Source organism: Enhydra lutris, unplaced genomic scaffold (assembly GCF_002288905.1).
Source record: "Enhydra lutris kenyoni isolate GAN:26980312 unplaced genomic scaffold, ASM228890v2 scaffoldscaffold21, whole genome shotgun sequence".
Lineage (NCBI taxonomy): Eukaryota > Metazoa > Chordata > Mammalia > Carnivora > Mustelidae > Enhydra > Enhydra lutris.
The window spans coordinates 47,853,650-47,879,431 of record NW_019154105.1 but is presented as its reverse complement, the minus strand read 5'-3'; the positions used below and the strand labels follow the sequence as shown (position 1 = coordinate 47,879,431).

At 37.5% G+C, this 25,782-nt stretch overlaps 1 protein-coding gene across 3 annotated transcripts in view; it reads left to right on the top strand.

The window, feature by feature from the left end:
• LOC111148962 (TBC1 domain family member 19) overlaps nucleotides 1-25,782 on the top strand; it is a 155,927-nt gene that overhangs the window by 112,980 nt on the left and 17,165 nt on the right. For all 3 annotated transcript variants that reach the window (XM_022505809.1, XM_022505807.1, XM_022505808.1), the window contains 3 exons: nucleotides 9,106-9,190; nucleotides 11,503-11,547; nucleotides 21,895-21,927. In XM_022505809.1, the coding sequence (XP_022361517.1) occupies nucleotides 9,106-9,190; nucleotides 11,503-11,547; nucleotides 21,895-21,927 (163 nt within the window). The remainder of the gene's footprint in view (nucleotides 1-9,105; nucleotides 9,191-11,502; nucleotides 11,548-21,894; nucleotides 21,928-25,782) is intronic.

Genomic DNA, 25,782 nt, shown 5'->3' with positions numbered 1-25,782 from the left:
ATCCCTTCCTGGGACACTTGGGTGGTTCAATCAGTTGAGCGTCCATCTCTTAATGACAGCTCAGGTCCTGATCTCAGGGTTGTGGGATGGAGCCCCACGTTGGGCTCCACTCTCAGCTTCGAGTCTGCTTGAGATTATCTCTCTTCCTCTCCCTCTACACCTCCCCCCACTTGTGCGCACGCACTCTCTCTTTTTCTCTCTCAAAAATAAATAGAAAGATGGGATTGGGAGGGAGACAAACCATAAGTGACTCTTAATCTCACAAAACAAACTGAGGGTTGCTGGGGGAAGGGGGGTTGGGAGAAGGGGGGTGGGGTTATGGATACTGGGGAGGGTATGTACTATGATGAGTGCTGTGAAGTGTATAAACCCAGCGATTCACAGACCTGTACCCCTGGGGATAAAAATATATGTTTATAAAAAATTTAAAAATTTTAAAAAAATAAATAGAAAGAAACCTTAAAAAAAAATACTTAAGGGGCACCTGGGTGGCTCAGTCGATTAAGCATCTGCCTTTGGCTCACGTCATGATCTTGGGGTCCTGGGACCAAGCCCCGAGTTGAGATTAAGATGTGGGTGTTTCTTGGGGGAGCATTATTTTATCTACCATGGTGGTACAGGAAAGTTTGACAGGAGAAGAGATTAATGTTATTTACTGATTTGATAAAATTTTATAGATTTAGGATTTTTTAGAACTTAGTGATTTTACTAAATTATTGGCAGATATTCATGACAATTATAGGTCTAAAAATAAAAATTATATAATTATGATCATTTTACAATATATACAAATATTGACTCATTATGCTGTATACCTGAAACTGTTATAATATTACTGTGAGTTAATTATATCTCAACAAAAAAGATATGATTATGTCAATAGATGCCCAAAACACATTTGAAACTGTATTTAATAACAACTATTTTATTACATTTTTATAAAAAACACAACATAAAATTTACTATCTTAACCATTTCTAACTGTACAGTTTGGTAGTGTTAAGTATATTTACACTGTTATGCACTTAACATCCTTTTTTTCTGTAATCTTTATATAAAAGAATGGAAGTATTTTTTCATGACATATAAATAATATTTGTGTGAAACCAACCTTTGCCATCTTAACATAAGTTAATGTTACTTAAGGCTGAAATACTAGAGATATTCCCACTAAAGCAAAGAAAGAGCATGAATCATTTTGGAATTTCTAGCCAATGAACAAGATAAGAAAAACAAATTAGAGTTACAGATATTAGAAAAAATATAAAATTATCAAATATAGATACATAAAAATTCAAAGGAATTAACTGAAAACTATTAGAACTAATAAAATAATTTAGTTAAATATGTGTTTACCCAATAAAATATTAAAATTATTTACTCTTTTAAAAATGAGAAGTAATCAGTTAGAATATACAGTGGAAAATAAAGAGTTGGATGACAAAGAGACTGAGTTCACTCACACTATAAATATAAAGAAATTCTGGAAAAAGATACCAAAGAATGTAACTACATAACCAAATATTCATCGCAGTTTTCAATGCACCTATCCTCTGGACAATTCTATTTCTGTGTATTTGTCCTACAGAGATATTCATATATGTGTGAAAATGACACAGTCAAAGGCAAATTATTTTGGCTCTGCCAGAAATAGCATAAAGTTGAAAATTTCTTAAATGTTCATTTATTGGTGACTAACCCATTAAATTATGGTATATATCTATAATGAAATACAGTAGAGCTCTTAAAATGAAATAGCTTTATATAAAGCAGCAATATATTCATATGTACTGGTACGAAAGGATCTCTAAAATTCATTATTAAGTTAAAAAAAAGTCAGATGGGGCGCCTGGATGGCTCAGTGGGTTAAAGCCTCTGCCTTCAGCTCAGGTCATGATCCCAGGGTCCTGGGATCGAGCCCCGCATCGGGCTCTCTGCTCAGCGGGGAGCCTGCTTCCTCCTCTCTCTCTGCCTGTCTCTCTACCTACTTGTGATCTCTATCTGTCAAATGAATAAATTAAAAAAAAATCTTAAAAAAAAAAAGTCAGATAATGAACACTGTATATGGTGTTCTACCTTTTGAGCTGAAACAGCTGTTGTGAAGGTCCCCAATAACTAATTCTAATGACCAATGGCCAGTCCTCTTCTTAATTGATCTCTCAACAGCATTTGACCTAATTGTGCCCTTTCTTCACTTGGCTTTTAAGACACTACACTGTTTTTCGTTCTTCTCTTACTTTACTGGTCACCAGAGGCAAATCTAGCATTTTGGGAACTAAAGTTTATATAATTTGGGAAACCCTTTAAAGATAGAAAATATATTACAAATAAATCATAATTAGGTAAGCACATGCATAATGGTTTAGAACAAGGGGGAAAATTATAACTAATTATTAGAACAGTAAGAGTGTCAGGTACCCTTTTTCTGAGATCTAATTAGGCAGTTTACTAGAAATGCATACTTAGAAATGTTTTCTGGTCACATCCTGACTTGCCCTCCTTAGAGGACACTACACCTCCCAGCAATTCCCAGCACTCAAAGGGACCCATCCTAATGAGGGGTCCTAAAGAGGGGTCCTAAAGAGACCCTGCATTAGCATCATGGGAAATTCACCTCTCTTGGTTACTCCTCAGTCTCCAAGACTGGTTCCTTCCCTTCTCCCTCATATCTTTGGTTAAAGTGTCCCAGGTCTCAGTTCTTGATCTTTTCTCTAGTAATACCTACTCACTTGCTGATTTCACCAAGCACAACTATCTTGTGACTTTCATTATCATCTGTATGTTGATAACTTCTAAATTCATACCTTGAGTCCAGACTTCTCTCCCATACTCCAGACTGGTATCTCCAACTGCCTATTCAATACCTCATTTAGGTATTTTGCAGATACCTGAAATACAGTACGTTGAAAACTGAAGCCGTGAAATCACTCCCAAAATTGTTCCACTCAGCTTTCCCTATCTCAGTTAATGGTAGCTCCATTTTACACTTATTCAAATCAAACATCCTTCCACTTGGCATTATTCTTGATTCCTATTTTTCTGACATTATATTTAGAATTTGACCATTTTCGCCTCACTTTCACTCTGTTGCAAGATGAGTTCCCAGGGAAGGAGACCCAAATTGAGATTAGCATGCCAAAGATTTATTACAGAGTGCTCTTACGATCAACACCTGTAGAATGGCAATGAATAAAACAGGATTGAGCAGAGGAAGAAGTCTAGTTGCAATACAGTATAAATGGAAGCCTCAGCTAATCCTGAGATGGGGGCAGGAAGTTCAGACCTTTTTGCCAAGTATCAGTTGTCATTGGATGCAGGCCATTCCAGGAAAAGGGGCATGATCCTTGAGCAAAATCGCTCTCTTGAGCAGAGGCATTCCCTGAAAGGAGCTGGCTGCTGAGGGCAGTTGAGGATCGTCTGCTTCAGCACCACTAGCAGCTAAATCCTTTATTCCTAAAGAGAATCGGGGTGGCACATCCCAGTGCCCAGTACACACTGCTACCAGCTTAGTCCAAGCTGTTATCAGTAGTTTCCTAAAGGGTCTCCATCCTTCTGCCCTGCCCCACCCCCATGGCAATTTCTTCACAGTGGCTAGAGTGATCCTTATAAAATATCAGTTAGATCATTATACTCCTCTGCTGAAAACCCTGCCTGCAGTGGCTCTCCATTTCACTTACAATGAAAGCCAGTATCCTGACAGTGGCCTGCAATGCCTTGCATAATTCCGTCTCTCTTTACTTTTCTCGCGTATCTCTTCCCACTCATCTGCTCCAGCCACAATTGTATTCATGGTGTTCCTCTCACATATCAGGCATTGTCCAGCCTTAGCAGCTTTTCGATTGTTGACTCTTCTGCCTGGAATGCTCTACCCCTGGATATCTGTATGTTAACTTTCTCAAGTCCTTTCAAGTCTTTGATTAGATGTTATCTACATACAACTAATGAATCGTTGAACACTACAACAAAAACTTATGATATACTATATGTTGGCTAACTGAACTTAAAAAAAAAGTTATCTTCTCAATGATTTCTACCCTGAGCACTCTGTTTTTGTTTTGTTTTGTTTTAACATTTAGACATTTTTTTATTTAAATTTAATTAATGTATAATATATTACTGATTTCAGCAGGCCTGTGATTCATCAGTCTTATATAATATCCAGTGCTCCTTACATCACCTGCCCTCCTTAATGTCCATCACCCAGTTACCCCATCCCTCCACCCCCGTCTCGTTGAGCAACCCTCAGTTTATTTACTATGATTGTGAGTCTCTTATAGTTTGTCTCCCTCTCTGATTTTGTCTTCTTTTATTTTTCCCTCAAGTTCCCTAGATCCTCTGTTTTGTTTCTTAAATTCCACTCACCAGTGAGAACATATGATAACTGTCTTTCTCTGATTGACTTATTTCACTTATCATAATACCCTCTAGTTCCATCCACATCATTGCAAATGGTAAGATTTCATTCTTTTGATGGCTGAGTAGTATACCATTGTGTGGAGATTATGTGTGTGTGTGTGTATGTGTGTGTATGTGTGTGTATATATATATGAATAATATATATATCCATTCATCTGTTGATGGACACCTGGTGGGTTCTTTCCATAATTTGGCTATTGTGGACATTGCTGCTATAAACATTGGGATGCAGATGCCCCTTCAAATGACTGCATTTGTATCTTTGGGGTAAATATCCAGTCGTGCAATTGCTGGGTCATAGGGTAGCCCTATTTTCAACTTTTTGGGCAACCTCCTACTATTTTCTAGAGTGGCTACCCCCGCTTGCATTCTCACCAACAGTATGAGAAAGTTCTGAGCCCTTGCTCTTAAATGGCAACCATCCTTTCCCATTTCCCCTTTACTGTGTTTCCATAACATCTATAACCTAAAATACCATATCATGTAATTATTTGTTATGTTTGCTATTTATTACCCCCACCATAATTAAGCTCCACAGAGAGGTGTTTTGTTTTGTTTTGTTTTAAATTTGTTTGTCTGTTTCCTTTGTTGTATCCCAAACACCAGGCACCTAGAAGAGTGTCCAGGGCATATTAGAAACAGAAGGAAAGAATTAGTGAACTGATTTTAAAAGATAACATCTATAGAAATCATTCAGAATGGAGCACAAAATAAAAGTAATTAAGAAATATGGCAGGTCAAGTAAGTGTAGCTCAGTCACATCTTACAGAAGTCAAGTAGAAGTGAACAGAGAATGGGGTAAAGGCATCATCCAAAAAGATAATAGCTGAGAATTTTCCAGAAATGGGGATAAACAAAATTTAAATTTGAAGAAACATGATAGTCTTGAGCCATATAAATAAAAACAAATACCAAGTAAAATATACTAGGAGGTGGGGAAATACAGAATATAGAATAAAATTAAAGTAATAGTAGTAGTAATACTAGCTAACATCTTAATAATATTCACCATGTGCTAGGCACTGTTCTGCACACTTTTTTTTTAAGATTTATTTGTTTGTTTTAGAGAGAGAGTGAGAGACAGCACAAGGAGGGGGGGTCAAGGAGAGGGAGAAAGACTCTCAGACTCCCCCTGACACGGGACTTGATATCATGACCCTGAGATCATGACCTGAGGCAAAATCAAGAGTCAGATACTCAACTGACTATGCTGCTCTGGCACCTCAACACACTTTATGTATATTAGTTAATCCCTACAATAGCCTTTGATGTAGATATTATGGTATGCATATTGCATGTGAGGAAACTGAAACACAATGAAGTCTAGTAACTTCCCAATGTCACGCAGCTAATAAGTGGTGGAGTTCAAATTCTAATTTGAACTCTAGCAGTGCAGTTTCAAAATAAATTCCAGATAGGTAATGATTTTACCACAAAATGAATTTATCAGAAATGCTATACAAATGGCAAGATTTCACCTTTTTTATGGCTGAGTAATATTCCAATGTATTTATATACCACACCCTCTTTACCCATTTGTTACTCTCGTCATCTGCAGGGTACTAGAGGGTATTATACTAAGTGAAATAAGTCAGGCAGAGGAGACAAAAACAATGTGATTTCACTTATATGTGGAACCTAAGAAAACAAAACAAATGAATGAACAAAAAACAAAAACAGAGTTATAAATACAGAGAACAAACTGGTGGTTGCCAGACGAGAGAGAGGTGGGAGGATAGGCAAAATAGGTGAAAACCTCCAGTTGTATAATAAATAAGTCATAGGGATTAAAAGTAGAGCATAAGGATTATAGTCAATAGTATTATAATAACTTTGTGTGCTGATATAAGGTAAGTACACTTAACGAGGTGAATATTGCATAATGTATGGAATTGTGAAATCACCATGTTGTACACCTGAAACTAATATAACATTGTATGTCAACTATACTTCAACAAAAAAGAGAGACCTAGAGGAGAAAGAAGAGAAGAATGTGTGAATTCAGAAGCAGAGGTTAGAGTTGTACAGTTTCAAGCCAAGGAACACCTGGAGACACCAGAAACTGGAAAAAGAGACAAGAGAGGATTTTCCCCCAGTAGCTTCAGAGGGAGTGTGGCCCTACCAATACCTTGATTTTGGATCTCTGGTCTCTAGGACTGTGAGAGAATACATTTTTGTTGTTTTAAGCCACTAAAAAAAATGCTAGACAGAATTTCCTGTTTTAGTCAGGATGCACTAGATTATAGCGCACAAATCCAAAATCTCAGTGGCTTAAAACAACACAGGTTTATTTCTTGCTCATGGTCATGTCCACCTGATAGGATGGGACTTAGTTTTGTGTCATCTTCACTCCAGAACCCAGGCTGATGGAGTAACCACTGTTACTGTAACCATGGTTGCTGTGAAGAGGGAAAGAGGGAATATGGTTATTGCTCTAGTTCTTGAAACTTCCATTTAGAAATTTTCAAATAACACGTATCTGTTTCATTGACTAGAGAGCAAATCACATGGCAACATTTAACCCCAAAGTGGCCAGAAAAGACAAGCTGACATATATTCCCAAAGGGGAAGAACCAGAAATATTTGGTGAAAACACTAAAAACTTTCATAATCTAGGTGAATATATAAAGATTTTATTTTATATTTTAAAATAGTATTTTAAATGTGGGAAGGAGCTTTCTAAGCATGAAAGGAAGTGTTGGTAGATTTCAGCATTTGAAAAATAACATCTCTGTGTCAGAAATAACAAATTGTTTGAGCAAAGCCATTCATAACATATTATTAGATCAAAGGCTAGAATTCTTCATATAAAAAAAATTTAAAGGAATAATTTTAAAGACATCAATTTTAAAATGGACTAAGATGACGAGCTGGAAAATAGCAAAAGAAATGCAAGTGGAAAAGTTTTCAACTTTATTAGTAATTAAAGTAAAATGCTATTTTTACTTATAAGATCCTGATAACCTGTTTTGATGAGAATAATAGAAAAGATACACTATGTTATCACTGTAATTATTAAAAACAAAAACAAAGCAAACTCTATCTAGAGGACAGTTTGGCAATGTGTATCAAAAGGTTTAGATTTAAAATGCCCATTGCGGGGTGCCTGGGTGGCTCAGTGGGTTAAAGCCTCTGCCTTTGGCTCAGGTCACGATCCCAGGGTCCTGGGATCAAGCCCCACATCAGGCTCTCTGCTTGGCGGGGAGCCTGCTTCCCCTTCTCTCTCTGCCTGCCTCTCTGCCTACTTGTGATCTCTGTCTGTCAAATAAATAAATAAATAAATAAATAAATAAATCTTTAAAAAATAATAATAATAAAATAAAATGCCCATTGCTTTCACCAGACAGCTAGTCCAGTTTTAGGAATTTAAGTAAAACTGTACATAAATATTTAACTATAGGGAGGTTTATTGCAGCATTGTTACAGCTGCGGAAAAGTGGAAATAATTAAATGTTCAACAATAAAAGACAGGTTAAATAAACTATTGTTTATCCATATAGTGACACATTTTCTGCAACATTAAAAATATGAGCAGAGAATATTTATATTATTGAGAAAAATGGATTCTAGAATAACATACATAATTCTTGAAAAATGGGTGTACATATAAGAGCAGTCTGAAAGGATATACATCAGAATGTTAACACAGCTGGGCTTAGGGGTATTTGATGATCTGTACTTCTAATTTTTACCATAACCATGTATTCCTTGTATAATCTTTTAAAATGCAATAAAAATAAATCAGTGGCAGTGGTTGGTATTACATTTCACCATTGGGCCTCACTGATGTACAATCTCCTTATCTATTTTTTTCCTAAAGCTGGGCCCGTTCTTATGCCTTGGAGCTACAGTTTCTCTTTTGGCTCCTGCGGCTAGTCCAACCCTGACCTTGTGCCCCTATTCTATTAACTGGACTTCTGCCTTTTTCCTGTCATTTCCAATTCTTTTCTCAGTAATATCTTTTGAATCCCAGGTGTTCCAATACCAGGACCCAGATTTCCTGTCACTGTTCACCTTGGGATCAACCTTTGCCCCCAGGTTCTAAGCTGATGTCAGCAACCCAGTTCCTCCTAAGGAGATCCTTGATTCTGACTTTCTGCCCTTCCTATTTTCATCTCCAGGCAGATGCCACACTCCACCTGCTGGGCAGAACAGCCAGCTACTAACCTGTATTGGGCTGCCACTTGTTCTCCAGCTGCCTTCCCTTCTAGATGCCATGGGTTGCCTTCCATCCTACCCTGACATGCCCAACTGCCAGCTGCTGCATTCCTGTGAAGACTCTAGGTCCAGTTTCCTGCACTTCCCAAACGACTCTGTGCTTCTCTAGTTAAACTAGGGTCCCCGCTACACATTTGTTACTGGGTTAAATCTCTCCCAGCTGTTTCTCATTTCCAGATAGAAAACAATAAAAGAATCAAATAGTAATTTAGTACCATACATTATCTGCTATTGTTCAAGGTTTATGTGGCTAACAGTGAGAAATCTTTGGGTCAACTTTGAGTGAAAAATCACATTAGCATCCACTAAAACACTTAGCATAGGTTTACCAATAGAGGGCGCTCCTCCCATTTCCAGACACCACACTGAATTGCATAGATTCCACCCTGTTCCTCCTAAGCGGGAAATAGCAATAAATTACCTGTTATAAAACAGTGCTTAATTGTTTGTTTCTTACACTATTGTACCCAGGTATTACTTTGTTTTTCCCGGGACACATCTGTGTTGGGTCATTTTGCGTACAACAGTGCTTCACCACCGAAATCATACATAAGAGGTAAAATTTTAGTTACATAAAGGGAGTATTCTCTAAGACTTACAAAATCATACCAAGACTGTTACATTTTATAGCATTTATTGATGTTGTTGTATACATAAGAGGTAAAATTTTATTTACATTAAGGGAGTATTCTTTAAGACTTACAAAGTCATACCAAGCCTGTTACATTTTATAGCATTTGTTGGTGTTGTTGAACTTTTTATTGTAAAGTACTTAAGATTTCTCTCAGATTATTGTAACCGTGCTTTCACTCCTACTCAAATCAGGATGCAAGCAACTCATCATAATCACAAGCAAGTGGTTCCCAGAAGCAACACTTAGAGTTGCCTCTTTTATTTTTCCTGCCTCTTTCTCCTCCATTGCTGTTTTTGTCATATCTGTTGACTTTTCTTTTCCCTCCTAATTATGAGTTTATCACACAAATTTGCTTTTTCTACTTCCTTTTTCCCCTTCTTTATTCCTTCCCTTGGAATGGTCTACCACCCTTAAAATTTGATGTAATTTATATGCTATTAGCTCTCTAATTTCTATTTGAGGGCTTTCTGCTCTTCTTTATCACTAGCTGCCTACAAGATATTGCTATTTCAATATCTTGCTGTCACCTGACAACAGATCTGATTTCAGCTGGAAGCTTTTACCAATTTCTCCTTTTTATTAAGTGGTGAACACCCAACACTGAGAGCTTATAACCCCATTGTGTATGATGGTTCTGCTGTTCCCATAAAGAAAGAATCTGTATCTCCCAAGTCTGTCTAACCTGATTCCTATAGTCCCTGCCCTAGGACAGGTCTACATAACCTGCTGTCCTTCTGACCAGTTGGCTGTAGATTGGGGCAGGGGCGGGGGGTGTTTCAACAACTTGCTTTTTGAATTCAATTAATTTTCTAGAGGGGCTCACAGAACCAAGGGAAACATGTACATTCGCCAGTTTTTAAAAAGGCATGATAAAGGACATAGATGAACAGCCAGATGAAGACGTACATAGGACGAGGTCTGGGAGTGTCCTGAGCGTCAGCGCTTCTGCTCCTGTGGGCAGGGTGGTGTGTCATCCTCCCAGTGATTGTGTGTCTGCCTACCTGGAACCTCTCTGAATGCCTTATTACTGGGATTTTATGGTGGCTTCCTGGGGTAGGCATGAGCAGTTATTGACCTCATTTCCAGCACTTGTCTCCCTCTCTGGAAAATGGCAGACGGGGCTGAAAATTCCAAGGTTCTAATAATTACTTGGTCTTTCTGGTGACCAGTCCTTATCCAGAAGTCCACCAGAGTCACTCCAGTAGAACAACAGATGCTCCCAGTCTCTTACCACTGAGAAATTTACAAGGGTTTTCACCTAGCCCTATATTTAATATCCAGCTGGCGCTCTGTACCATCCATATCTCTCCCTCTCTCTCTCACACATCCACTTTTCATTATTCCAATCTTTCCTTACTCACAAGCTCAGTCTTTGTTATCTTTGTTATCTCCACCCTAACCTAAATTGCTCATACTCCTTATTCTTTTCTCCTCTCTGTCACCACTCTCAAAAAAAAAAAAAAAATTTTTTTTTTTCCACTAAAAACTTACCTTAAAGCCAAGTGCAAGAATGCATGAGACTAGTCAATAGACTCAAAGGTATTGGGGCGGGGGGACTGTTAAGATAAAAGCTACTTTAACATACTCAGTGGAAAGCAGGAAAAAACTCAGAACCTTAAGAGTTGAGGGAAAGCTAGTTTTTTTTTTTTTTTTTTGAGGGAAAGCTAGTTTTTAAAACTACTTTTAAATGTTTGATTATGGTGAAATTACTTTAATTTTCTGAAACAATCCTGATTCCCAATATTTAGCCTCATTCTTGGACTATATAAACTGTTTTAGAATTCAGAAAATATTACCACTATATGGTTTAAGACATTTAATTTTTAACTCTTCAGCACATTCCAAAGGCATGTATACTAATGAGGCATTGTGAGGCTTAGGACTTACTTTAATGAATAGATTAGAATTATTTATAGTTAGCAAAACAAGTCTATGCTTCTAAATGGACGCTTCTCTTGTTAAGTTCTTAAGGAAGTTGAAAGCATTTGTTCTTTTAATTACTTTGTATCAGTTGCTTATACTTAAGTTTATACTGTTGACTTTGAGGAAAAGATTTGCTAATATCAAAAGATTAGCTGGTAGATTTTCAAATTAATTCCATATCCTGAAACGAAGTCAAAGGAGCTGGTACTCTAGTAGTTTTCAAAACACCATTATGAGTACATCCACAAAATTAGTTGTTTTTTAAAGATTTATTTTAATCGTATTGAAACCTTCTATGGTTTTTCTTACAGGAAAACTAGGACTAGAAGAATATGCAGTCTTTTATCCACCAAATGGTAAGAGTAATACCATTGCTTCCTCTAGTGGGAAATAGGAAAATTGCAACTTTTATAACAAATGTGACCTTGTCTATGTTGAGATGGATAATTTATTATCTAAAGTAAACCTTTTATAGAATATCTATTTTAGAAAAGAAGGAAAAGAAAAAAAAGAATATCTATTTTAGCGAATTTTCCCATGTTTGTGGTAGGTTTGTGCTAACCTGTGCACACCCTCTCTGGCTATCCTTGAAACCAGTAATGATGTTTGTGAGAAAGCTGATCAGACTTAGGTCTAGGGTGCTTCATTTTCTTCTGCAGGACACTGCCTGGGTCCATCCAGGGCCTTCCTTTTTTGTTGTTGTTTTTTTTTGTTGTTGTTTTTTAAGATTTCATTTACTTATTTGACACAGAGAGCACAAGCAGGGCGGGTGGCAGGCAGAGGAAGAAGCAGACTTCCCACTGAGCAGAGAGCCCTATGTAGGCTTGATCCTAGGACTCCAGGATCATGACCTGAGCCGAAGACAGATGTTTCACCAACTGAGGCACCCAGGCCCAGGGCCTTCCTTTTGATTTCCCTGCAACAGTGCTCGAATCAGTTAAGTGCATTGCCTGGTGTTAAACTTTGTTATTCTCATAATTTCACAAGTGTGGTATTTATGAAATAAAAAGATTTTGAAGGGGCACCTGGGTGGCTCAGTCAGTTAAGCATCTGCCTTCCGCTCAAGTCATGATCTCAGGGTCCTGGGATCAAAACCTACCTCAGGCTCTCTGCTCAGTGGGGGCCTGCTTCTGCCTCTCCCTCTGCCCCTCCCCTGCCTATGCTCTCTCACACACTCTCTTTCTGTCAAATAATAAAATCTTTAAAAATTTTTGAAGAAATATATCACCAAGATAATCTATTTTGACTATACTGATCAAATGTTTAATGACCTCATTAGATATTAAGTATTCCTTTGAGATTATTGGACATTTCTTAAGATCTGCTTTTCGGAAAAGCAATATAGAACATTCCTCTTTCTGATAATTTTAAGTTACATCCTGAAGAAGTCCACCCCAGTAGAGTTAAGAACATGGACTTTACAATCCAACAGATGTGGGTTCAGACCCCAGTTCTGCCAGCTCACCCTGTGACCTTGGGTAAGTTATATGACTTTGCCAAGCTTCAGATGCATCATCGATAGCACATAGATTAGAAGAGACACGATCTATAAAAAGGGCACAGTGACTAATAAGCAGCCAGTGCTCAAAAAATGCAGTTGCTACTGGTGTATTTCGCTTCTTTGTCAACCTCTCCATGTGAAAATCATACTTGGCATTCACAGCACTGATCTCTCCATGCACCTGTCAGTGTGACCTCTCAGGTTCTTCCACCAGCCATCCTCTTCTGCCCCTCTTAATTGAAGCACCAGTGTTCTCCCATGGCCCATCACACCCCGATTCACACGTTTTCCTCAGGCTTTTTTACCTGCTTTCTTGGTTCTGTCTGTTCATTACTCTGAAATTTACATCTTCAATTCTGACCTCTAAAATAATTAACTCAAGCTTAACATATCTCAACACGAACTCATTCATTTATCTTCCTCTACCCACTATTCCAAAAAAAAAAAAAAAAAAGGCAAAAACAAGATGAAATTAAGAACAAAACAAAACTGTGCTTTTTCTCTCTCAGTTCGTTGTACTCTCATCTAACCAGTCCTTCAAGGCCAAATGCCAGGTAGTCATCCTTTACTCCTCTCAGTCTTGCATCCCCTCATCTAATAAGTCACCAGAGCCATCCCATTTCATCTTTAAAATGCGTCTGGGACCTCTCCCTTCTCTCTTCTTCACCGTAACTGCTGCTTTGTCCTCAACCAGGCTTTACCATCTCTAGCTTATTAATTGTAATAGACACTTCACTGGTCTGTCTTTTTCCAGCCTTTTCTAGCTTTGCTTTACTGTTCACAGTGCTGTCTGAGTTTTACATCTAAAAGGAAAATCTCAAAATTGCCATTTTTCTCCTTAAAGTTTTCTTCAGGCTTACCATCTCTTTATAAGTAATGTCCAAGCCTCGCAGCCTGGCATTCAAGGACTTCTTTTGACTCAGGCCTCTACTCAGTCTGACTCCTAGCTTTGTATCTCCCCTTTTCCTATCTCACTTTTCTTTTATGATAGCAATATCAAATGATTAGCTACACACACACACACACACACACACACACACACACACGCAGCCCTGTGCACTCTGTCAGAGCACCATGCTGCTTCCTGCCTCATTACCTTTCCGTTCTCATGTATGGAGAAGCCTTTCTTTACCTGCTCTCAGGGCTTACCTCAGGCACAATCCTTTTCCAGAAGCTTTCCCCACATTCCCAGGTTAGGTTAAGGACCCTTTCTTTAGGCTCCCATAGTATCCAGTGTAAAAATCTTTCATAACTCTTATTATATTATCTTGACATTATTTGTTTATGCTTTATCTTCCTTTCTAGATTGCAAGACCCTTGAGGTATAAGGCCATATTAATTTTTGTTCCCCTAGCATCTAGTCATCACAGGGGTTTAATGAGTATTTAACTGAAATAAATTAGAGGATTTTTAATTTTAACCTTTATTTATGTTATACCTCTGACTCCTCAGAAACCTAATTTTCAGACAACTTTTTATGTTTATCCAAGAATCAGGAAATCAAAGGAAAAAATGCCTCTGAAGAGCCCAAAGAAGTGTCCATGGAGTCAAGTTCTTCCTCTCTCCATTCCTAGGAGAGCTTTTCAACTTAGTTTAGAACATAGTCAGTTAAGTGTCCAACTCTCAGTTTCAGCTCAGGTCATGATCTCAGGGTTGTGAGATTGAGCCCTGTATTGAGCTCTGAGCTGGGGTTTCTCTCCCTCTTCCCCTACCTTCCCTCGCTCGCTTATACTTGTACTCCCTCAAATAAATAAATAAATCTTAAAAAATATATATTAGCTTTTACTTCACACACATGCCTAACAAGCTTGGTTTACCAGTGTTTATGGTGCCCTGCAAAACTAGAAGCATGGAAAGGGGCCGATAAAGATAGGAAAGATGACTAGCAACAGTAGAAATGAAAATCAGAGGCTTCACAAAGGAAAATAGAAAAACGATAAACCAGCACATAAGAGCACTCCAGAAAATCAGGCTGGGACCATTTTATGTAAAAGCTTTTTAAAAGGTCTCACTGGGGTGTAGCATACTATCATAATTTAAGACTTTATTAGGAACTCAAGACACCAAGGAAAAATATTGCTGTAATAACAGTTAAGAGTAGCCACAGCGGCAGCTGCCAGTGTTCTCCAAGCAGCACTGTGTACCAGGCAGGGTGCTAAGCACATTGCTTATGTTCATTCACTGAATGCTTACGGAGCAGGTACCTTTGGATGCATGTATTAATATTATCACTATTTTTAGATAAAGAAGCTGATGCATAGCATGTCAACTTGTCAGCTGGTGAGGTTCAAAGCCAGACTTTGAACCCAAAGCTCTTTGACTGCAGTGTTCTCCATCACCATGCCCTTTTGCCTCGGGAAATGTTACTGTGTACGCTAGAGTGTCTTTAAGAAGAAAAGGAAGGGGCTAATATATTGAAATATATTGAAAAATTAGATGTATATAATAGGTTCTAGGAAGATATTCATTCAGAATAAAAATAGTTTGTTGCTAAATAGGGTAAACCTACAGCTTTCCATAAACTTAATTCTTCAGAATTATTTCTTCTTTCAGGTTATTTTAGAATGTTACCAGAATCAAAGAGAACGCTCCTCTCTGGGCAATGAGTCTGAAGTTGCAGAATAAGAAGAGACAAAGAGTAGTTAGTGTGCTGTCCCTTTATTCTTTACTCAAGGCAATACAAAGCAACATTTTATATTACTCACTCTCTTCTGCCAAAGATAGGAATACTTTAAAATCTTAAGGATACCTCTGGGGTGCCTGGTTGGCTCAGTTGGTTAAGTGTCCGCCTTTGGCTCAAGTCGTGATCTCGGGGTCCTGGGATCGAACCCCGAATCAGACTCCCTCCTCAGCAGAGAGCCTGCTTCTTCCCCTTGCTCTGCCTCTCCTCTCTGCATGTTCTCTCTCTCTCAAATAATAAATAGATAAAATCTAGAAAATTAAAACTATAAAATCTTAAGGACACCTCTACCACCACTGCCATCAGAATTGGCCTGGCTTTCTTGGTCTCAGGGGTCCACACAGAGAGGCTGGCCTACAGCCCACTGACACACGCTCCGTCCCTGATCAGGCAGGTGCTTACCCAGGGGCACCTCCCTCCCCGTATCACCTTTCGTAGGGTTGAAATGACAGGCCATAGTGGCATTGGACATTACCCTCTCACCTCATTTGAGGCCTTGTTAGTGGACAGGCTTTTCTGTAGTAGATTAACTAAACAACTGGTGAGCATAATTTCTGAGCTGAGGAGACTCTTCACAGGAATTACATAAACTTATTGTTTTTATTTTTTGTTCACTTTATATAACTTTATTCATTTAATACTTTAGTCCTGCTCTGGCTTTCTCTTCTATCCTAGCTGGGTGAGCTGCAGTAATAACCTGAAGCACCTGCTATCAAGGAGCTTACATTCTATTGAGGGAGACAAACAATAAATAAGTAAATAAATAGCTAATGAAAATAATTTCAGAGAGGACATGAACAATAAAGGGGAACAAAAATTGATAGTGGGGGGCATGGCTATTTTAGGTCAGGTGATCAGAAAAGTACTTCTGAGGAGGTAGAATATGAACAGTGACCATAATATGCAGAGTGGGCTGTGCAAAGAGGCAGAACATTCCAGAAGGAATATACAGCCTGGTGAAGGGCCTACGACAGACATGTACCCGATGCTTTGAAGAACAAGATGGCCCGTGGGACTGGTGACAGTGAGCAAAACATAACCTGGTACAAGGTGAGGTAGGAGACTTAGGGACCAGGTCAGCTAGGGAGACAATTGATCGAAAATTTTGTCTGGTAAGTCCAGTGTCTGGACTGATTCCTCAGAGACTATTTCTGTTAATTCCTTGTTTCCTATGAATGAGCTATCCTTTTTTAAAAAATTTTAATTCCAGTTAGTTAACATACAGTGTTGTATTAGTTCAGGTGTACAATATGGTGGTTCAGCACTTCCGTACCTTACTCAGTGTTCGTCATGATTTAAGTGTACTCTTGATCCCCTTAGGCCACACTTTCTTATTTCTTTGCACACCTGGTAACTTTTTTGTTGATAACTAGATCTCTTGACTATTATAGTGTGGTAACTAGGAATCGGATTGTCTCCCCTACCCAGAATCTCTTGTTGTTTGTTGCGCACTAGTTATTTGTTTAGTGACTTTTCTACACTGCTTTTGTCAGGATTGTGTTTTTTGTAGGGAGTGCCCACTGAAGTCTCTGTTCCATTAGCTTAGTGGTGAGCTGATAATTTGATAGAGATTTCCTTAAACATCTGAAACCAAATAGAAAAAAAATTACCCCAGGCTTTGTAGCCTGGCTCTGTGTTGAGGTATTCTTTCAAGGCCAGGCCATTTGTGGTTCCACCTTAGCCTGTACTTCCTCCCTGCACAGAGCGCAGGAGTCTGGCAGAAGTGAAAGCTGAAGTGCTTCTTAGGTCCTTTCTAGATTCCCCTGAATAGAGAGGAGCTTTTTCCAGCCTCTTCCTTCCCTAGCCTCTTCCTTCCCAGGGTTGCCGGTCTGTCTGTGGCTTGCCCCATCTGTTCTTGCTGCCCCAGGGAGCTGTAGTGAGTATAATTGCACTTATAGGCTTTTGATGATGGGTAGGCCACTTCAGCCCAGTCCCTCAGGTAGCTACTAGACAGGTCAAGATACACAACCACAGTTTTTTGATTCAAGATCCATATTGTCCACTCTGGGACCAGCAAACTGCCTCAGGAACATGGGGAGCTATATCTTCATAATTGCCACCAAACTGGACAGTGGGTGATGATAGACAGATAAATTAAAATACCACAGTGCTCTCTTTCCAAAATTCAGCTGCTCTTTCTTTTATTAAGCATTTCCTTGATTGTGAGGTTTATTATTATTATTGATTCCAAAACTCAAAAAAAGCTGATCTAACAGTTCTAGCCATCACCTTACAGAAGGACAGAGTTTTGGAGTTCCCTACTCTACTATTCTCAGTGATATCTCTTCTCCAATTCTGAAATCATCCTACCTACTGTGTGGAATAGAAGTAGCACTCTGATGTAAACTCCAAGAGAACACAGACCTTTTGAGGACCAACATATCTAGCACCAAGAATCGTGCATATCATAAAGTCACTCACTGCTCAGTAGACATCGTTGAATGAGAGAGTAAATGAATGAGGGCGTGAATATTCAAGAATATGGAGAACAAAAATAGAAGCAAAGGGACAAGACTTAACAAGAGAAATACACATAGATTTTTGAGACTTCGGTAAACAGACACTACAATTCTCTAATACCATTTGTTTCCTACAAGAAAAGAGAAAATAATTAGTTGCTAGTGAACATTAAGCAGAGGAGTTTGGGGACTCTCAATCAGTGGTTATCAACCAAGGGTAATTCCATGCCCCGCCTTCCATCCCCCAGGAGACATTGGCCAATGTCTGTGGACATTTTTGGTTGTCAGAGCCAGAGGAAAGAGGGATTTTACCAGTATCTCAGGAGCAGAGGCCAGGGATGCGGTTAAACATTCTGTAGTACACAGGATAGCCCCTCAAAACAAATATTAGGAAAGGCTCTTGGAAGACAGAGTGAAAATATGGCATTTTAAATCCTCTTACAAGTGTTGGGGTGCCTGGGTGGTTCAGTGGATTGAGCCTCTGCCTTCGGCTTGGGTCATGATCTCAGGGGCCTGGGATGGAGCCCCGCATCGGGCTCTCTGCTTGGCGGGAAGCCTGCTTCCCCCTCTCTCTCTCCGCCTGACTCTCTGCCTGCTTGTGATCTCTGTCAAATAAATAAATAAGATTTTTTTAAAAACCCCCTTACAAGTGTCAAGTCTATAAATAGCAATGTACTTTGTCATCTTTATGAATTAAATAAATTAAAAACATCTCATAATCCAAAATTTATTTGATGTGTAACTTGAGACATAAATCAAAAACCTAATGAAAATTGTATTTAAAGTATGATTTTTAGATTGATCTTTAAATATGGTTGTGTTCCAGTATTTGGGAAGTTTTAATTACTGAAATAAAGTAACAAGGTCATATTCTGAAGTTCTAATTCAGAAAAATGACAGAAACAGCTAGAAAACAATGTAACCATTGTCCTAATGCCTACTTTTACCTGTTGACTATGTGTAGAATGGGGATAACCAAGGGAAATTATTATTTCCAGAAATGAATTCAATAAACTGTACTAAGTAATCCCAAATGAAGGAGTGTAAAACTTTGGAATGATATCAAATTGAGTCAGAGGTGAGATCTGTGACACAACTATAAATGCTGAGTATTAACAGAGACAGTGAGGAAATGAAGAGAAAATATTTAGTAAGTGCAAAGCATGTTAATATTCGGTGTATTTTCTGAGTCATATTTACTATTTATATCTTATCTAGTTCAAGATTTATTTTTGTTGACCATGCTTACCATTCTGAGCTATGTCAAATGCCCATGAAACCATTACTTTATGAAGTTATTCCTATTGAATGGGACAGGCAGTTCATATTTTAGACTTTCTTTAGATAGACAAAGCCTAGTATCTTAAAATAATCAGTTATGGCAGACTTGCAGAACTCTAAGGCTGGAGAAGAGATGGTGTCCCAAGCATCCTGACGCCTGTTAGAAGTACACTCTTGGATGATGGCCACGTGTATGAAACTTGACCCTTGAAAGGCTGAAGTGATGAGAGGCAAAGGAAAGGATTTTGGAAAACTGGCCAAGAACATGACAACCTCTGAGATCAAAGAAATGTTTTAGGCGATACGTGCCCGAGAGTGTTAATGGATTCGTCACAGCTTCTTATGCCTTCTACTTTTGTTGGCCAGAATTTCACTTTGTCCTTCCTCAACAGAGCAGACCATGCACCCTTTTTTTTGGAATTGTAAGCCCTGGTTAATCTTACCTAATACTCACCAAAATAAGATTTTCTTAGATTTAAGCTGATACTTAAAAGTGGTGCTGTCCCTTCTGAAAGCGTAAAATAGCTGCAGTTGTGGAGCATCTGCTGTGTCCTAAATACTGGACTCTTGCACTTTAAGGACATTAACTCACGTGTGCTTTATACAACTTGGTGAAGTTGGTCTTGTTTATCTCCATTTTCAAAAATGAAAATAGAGACTCAGATGGTGTCAGTAACTTGCCTGGAGTCACATAGAATTCATACTCATGTCTGTATGACTTCATTGGCCATTTCTAATTTCAACACTGAGTTTTTGAGAGCATCTTATCCTACATGTTAGTTACTTATTCGTAAATGAATCTTACACCTTAATGTTTTTTCACTTTTTAATTTTTTTATTTGCATATCATTGACACACAATGTTACATTAGTTTCAGGTGGCCAACATGCTGATTGGATAGGTATTCACATTATGCTGTGCTCACCCACAAGTATAGTGACGCCTGTCACTGTAGAGCACTACTTCAGTACCACTGACTGTATTCCCTATACTGTGCCTTTTGTCTCCATAACTTACTCATTCCATAACTGGAAACTGTTTCCCCCAATCCCCTTTGCCCATTTGCCTGTCCCCCTCCCTACTCTCTTGCCCTGGCAACCATTATTTTGGTTCTCTGTTGTATTTTAATATCTTATTTAAAAGACCTGATTATAAATCCTCAAATTTCCATCAATTTATATCTCATTTCTAGAAGATACTGTGCTGGGTGCTGAAGATAAAATACACAGTATGAATTGTGCCCCTTGCCTCAAAGAGTTTATAACCTAACTGCTTATAAAGCAGTTGTAGATTGCAGAACTTGGGGAAAATGTGGGGGAAGTGCAATTGGCCACAAATCGTCTTAATATATGCATCCCTTTTTGTTTCCTGGCAGTTCATAAATTCACTCCGTATAAGCTTCCTAATTAAAGTATCTTGTCTGGACTAGGGTACTCCTATCCTTAGCAGATCTTTTCTTTGCAGTAAGAATATAGGGATTTTGTATAATATCCATTTGCTTTGAGATGTAGTATTTAGAAAGATGTAATATGTACTTACATTTCTGTAAAGCATCAAAATATGTCTACTATTAACTCATTTTCCTCTGTTTATTTTCAGACATCAACAATTTTATTTTGATTTTATTTTATTTTATTTTTATTTTATTAGAAAAGTTAGAAAAGACAGACTTTTTTATTGTTTGCTAAAAGCCTATAATTAGTAAAAGAAACAAAATTAAGTAGCTGAGAGGGAAGGTAGGAAAAGATAGTCATTCATAAGAAGAAAAAAGATGCTCAACCAAAGATACAAGCAGAGAGAGAGACTTGAAGAAAGATGGTGGGTGGGCCCTCAGCTCTCAGCCTTTTTTTTAAAGATTTTATTTATTTGTCAGAGAGAGAGAGCGTGCACAAGCAGGGGAAGCAGCAGGCAGAGGGAGAAGCTGGCTTCCCACTGAGCAAGGAGCCTGATGTGGAACTGGATTATGCCCTGAGCTGAAGGCAGCCTCTTAACCGCCTGAGCCACCCAGGTGTCCCGTGGGCCCTCATTCTAAGTGTTCCTTGGAATTTGAGCTGGTGGCTATCACATTAGGAATGTTGACTTGTAATGTGAACCTAATCTGGTTTTGAATTTTTTCAGTTTCTAGAAGCAAAAAACCTTTAAGTTGCTGAAGAATCTTAAAATGGAAGATCCTCCTATGTCCACTTTTCTTTAGATCTCACAAATTTTCCTGTGTTTGCTCTAAGCATAATTGTTAAACATAGAATTTTAGAGTTAGATGATATTTCAGAGACAGTCTTAGTTCCTGTGCATGACAAGCAGTTACTAAAACTCAGGAAGTGGGTGACTTTCCTGAGGTTACCCAGCTGGTTTTTATAAGCCAGCCACTTATCTTTTTAACAGATTGGATTCTAATATACAGGATGAAGTTGTTTCAGGAAGGACATAATCTATTGACTTTCTAAGACCATTACAATTTGTTCTTAAACTTAGTTCTGTGATATGCTTTATTCTGTTTTTGTCTTCTTTTTGTAACATATTCAAAGTTTTAGTTTTTCAGCATTAGCAATAGAAAGTTAACTGGACTTTTTATTTGAAAACTTCTAGTTTATTTTTATACAGGTAATAAAAAGCATTTTTGTTGTTGTTGGTTACCATCACTCAATCTTTCTAACATTCATGAACAAATGAAGCAAAGATAGGAAACCTTTCTATTTCAGTTTAATCCTCTCAAGTTTACCTAATAACTCAGTGGATATACTAGTTGAAAAGAAACTTTTTTTTTCTTTTTTTTTTTTTTTAGGTGTAATCCCTTTCCATGGATTTTCAATGTATGGTAAGTTGGGCTTTAAAATAATCACTGTTTTTATCACACTTTAGAAAATTAAACATGAAGATCACACTTTATACCGTATCACCCACCCACTTAACAAGTTATCATGAACATTTTTAAACATTGAGTTTAGTATTTGTTTATATCTCCTATTAAATATTTTAACAGTAAAGTGTCCTCATAATTTCTCAGATGATGATTGCTTGATAAATTAAAATCAGAACATACTGTGAAAGTGCTTCTGTGTTGATCAGGTACTAATCTGATGGAAACTAGAGATACATGTTAATATTTAGTTCTCATGGGTGGAAAATGAGGTTGCTTAAATTCCCGAATTAATTCTCCTAAGTCTTTTAAACAAATAATAGGTCCGAAAGAATGTGAAGGGAGGGCCAAGACTGAGTTCGAGTTTATGCTTTCTCCAGACTGCTGACATAGACATCAGATTTCACTGAAGGCTTGCACATCCCGAGGGACCATGTGAAAAGTGCATGCCTTCCAGCCTCAGGTGTCATTGAATGAGGAATGCAAGAAGCTTAATGAAGATGAGCAAGAGGAAGAATGCTCTATACTCCAATGGATATAATTTTTAAATTGTCACACATTGCATATAAACATGTTGAAGAGTGTTGTCACCCCACCTGCTATCTCCCCACCTTTATACTAAACAGAAATACTTTAATGTTTTGCTTTTATAAAAGGAATCAGTGACACATTAACATTTTTCTTTGTAAAAGCCCCTCTTTGTGTTCAGCATCAGACAATAATGGTGAAGGACAGAAGGTTAGATTTTTTAAAACTAGCAGACAATGGGAGGAGTTCAGAAGACCTAGGAACATTGCATTATGCTACCCTTGACGGTGTTAATCACAGGCTTGAATTACAGGGCACTCTGCTTTCTTCTCTTGAGCAACCAAAATTTCATAACATAATACGTAAAATTATAATCACCTTTCAGCACATTTCTCTTTTATAAATATGTGAGGAATTTAAAATAAAAAACCCCAAAAAGGTTAAGAATATAAAGTTTTACATCTAATAATAAAAATGTTAGCCTGTTATCTATTTTATTTCCAACTAAGATTTTTTCAAGTGAACAGTTTTTAAAAAGTGAACTTGAGAGATTTGGAGGATATTAATGATGTTATAAAAGCTTAAATCTAATGATTCTTAGGGAACAAAACACATCATTGACTCTATCTCTGCTTATTCCCATGCTTACTTAAATAGGCGAAGGTTTAATGTTCACTAAGGAATTAGATGATGCAAAATGTTTGATACAGAGTTTCTTTATACTATTTTAGAAATGTATGTTAAGCATCCACAAACACCTTAGCAACACCACTTATTCAGAACTAGTATATTAGAATAATCACCCAAGCATCCTCAAGGACTCCACATAATACTTTACTAATTCAGTTTTAGCTACTGTGTTTCTTAATAATTATATAATACTTCTCTCATTAAAAAACTGATTCAGAACTTTTTATTTTTAAACTGGCCTTCCCCTCTCCCATTTATGCCAATTAATATAGTTTGATGATTTCACAAAGAAATTCCTGTGATACCATATTTAATTGATTAAAAAGATAATGAGCTAATTCATTTTTATGGAAGAAACAAATGGGAAATGTGCTATAAATAAAAAGTAAGCTCATGTAGATTTCTTACATGTCACATATAAAGGACTAAAGCTTTTCCATTTCATAGCTTTATAAGGGAATTCAACACACCAGTAGTGGTATCTTAAATAATAACCAATTGTAAAGGTTTGCATTATACATGTTTGTTTAAAAAGTGCTGATTTTAAAATTCTCTCTTTTATTCCTTCACTGGAAATGATAATTAATGAGTACTGAATCCATAAAATCTTTAGACTCAGATTATAGGTTTTTACATATCAATAACTTTCAAAATTAAAGGGAAAAAATGCCTAAAAAGGTAAGTAAATTTCAAAGCTTCACTTTGAGTTTATAATAATGCCATGTATTTATGCCACATTGCTTTTTCTTAGGTTGTTGCAACTAGAATATGAATTACTCTTTTTAAATGTGTAGAATACATTAATTTGGGCTATTTTAACAAATAGCAATTTATTTTGATAGTAGAGTAAGTTTTTAAAGTTAGTTTTAAAATGGAAAGATTTGCCAGTTAGTTTTTAAACGTGTATGTATATAATTAAATTTTTTTCTTTATATATAAAATTAGTTTATTTTTGTAGGTATTTATTTACTCCCCTAAAATTGATTTGTCTCTCTTTTCTTCTTCAGAAAAAGTGAAATCTCGCCCTTGCAATGCTAGCTTTTGATGATTTACTTATCTATAATACTGTGCACTGACATTTATTCTAGATAGTTGAATTTTTATTTTTGTAAGAGTTAAAAATTTCTGTCATTTTTTCCTTTCAGTTTTTCAAAAAGAAGTTAGTTGAGTTGGCTTATTGCTTTCCCTGATAATTTAACTGCCTACTGCCAGGGACGGTATTGATGGATTATGGAGCCTGAGAATTTCTAAATTGTCCATTTTATGTCATAGCTAAAATTACCCAGTAAGTCATTGTGTTTTAAAATTAATATTTAGGTAATGCAGTTTTATGTATCTGCATTATGGATGTGTTCATGCTGCATAAAATTCTCAAGGTTTGAAAAGATGAAAAGCATGACCATGTCAGTCCAGAATAATCATGTTGTCACATCAGCATCTGAGATGAGGACTTTTGACATTCAGTTTTGGGATGTCTGATTGAGTTGACTCACCTGTGCTTAATTGCCAAGAATTGGGTGCAAAGGAAAATTTAATTCAACATTCATTAGAGAAATAAATCCTCTGCTTGAGAGTTGTTTTATTTTAAGCCTATAAAAACTTCTTTGTACAAATGTTGAGATAACGCCAGTCTCAAGGACCAGTTATTCTAAACTGTTAATCAAAATTTTTATTTCCAAATTAAATTAGTTGAAGACCGTGATTCTAAATGGTAGTCATAAATCATCTTTTTAAAATTTTTTTTTATTTTCAACATAACAGTATTCCTTGTTTTTGCACCACACCCAGTGCTCCATGCAATCCATGCCCTCTCTAATACCCACCACCTGGTTCCCCCAACCTCCTACCCCGCCGCCGCTTCAAACCCCTCAGATTGTTTTTCAGAGTCCATAGTCTCTCATGGTTCACCTCCCCTTCCAATTTCCCCCAACTCCCTTCTCCTCTCTAACTCCCCTTGTCCTCCATGCTATTTGTTATGCTCCACAAATAAGTTAAACCATATGATAATTGACTCTCTCTGCTTGACTTATTTCACTCAGCATCATCTCTTCCAGTCCCGTCCATGTTGCTACAAAAGTTGGGGATTCATCCTTTCTGATGGAGGCATAATACTCCATAGTGTATATGGACCACATCTTCCTTATCCATTCGTCCATTGAAGGGCATCTTGGTTCTTTCCACAGTTTGGCAACCGTGGCCATTGCTGCTATAAACATTGGGGTACAGATGGCCCTTCTTTTCACTACATCTGTATCTTTGGGGTAAATACCCAGTAGTGCAATTGCAGGGTCATAGGGAAGCTCTATTTTTAATTTCTTGAGGAATCTCCACACTGTTCTCCAAAGTGGCTGCACCAACTTGTATTCCCACCAGCAATGGAAGAGCGTTCCCCTTTCTCCACATCCCCTCCAACACATGTTGTTACCTGTCTTGCTAATTTTGGCCATTCTAACTGGTGTAAGGTGATATCTCAATGTGGTTTTAATTTGAATCTCCCTGATGGCTAGTGATAATGAACATTTTTTCATGTGTCTGATAGCCATTTGTATGTCTTCATTGGAGAAGTGTCTGTTCATATCTTCTGCCCATTTTTTG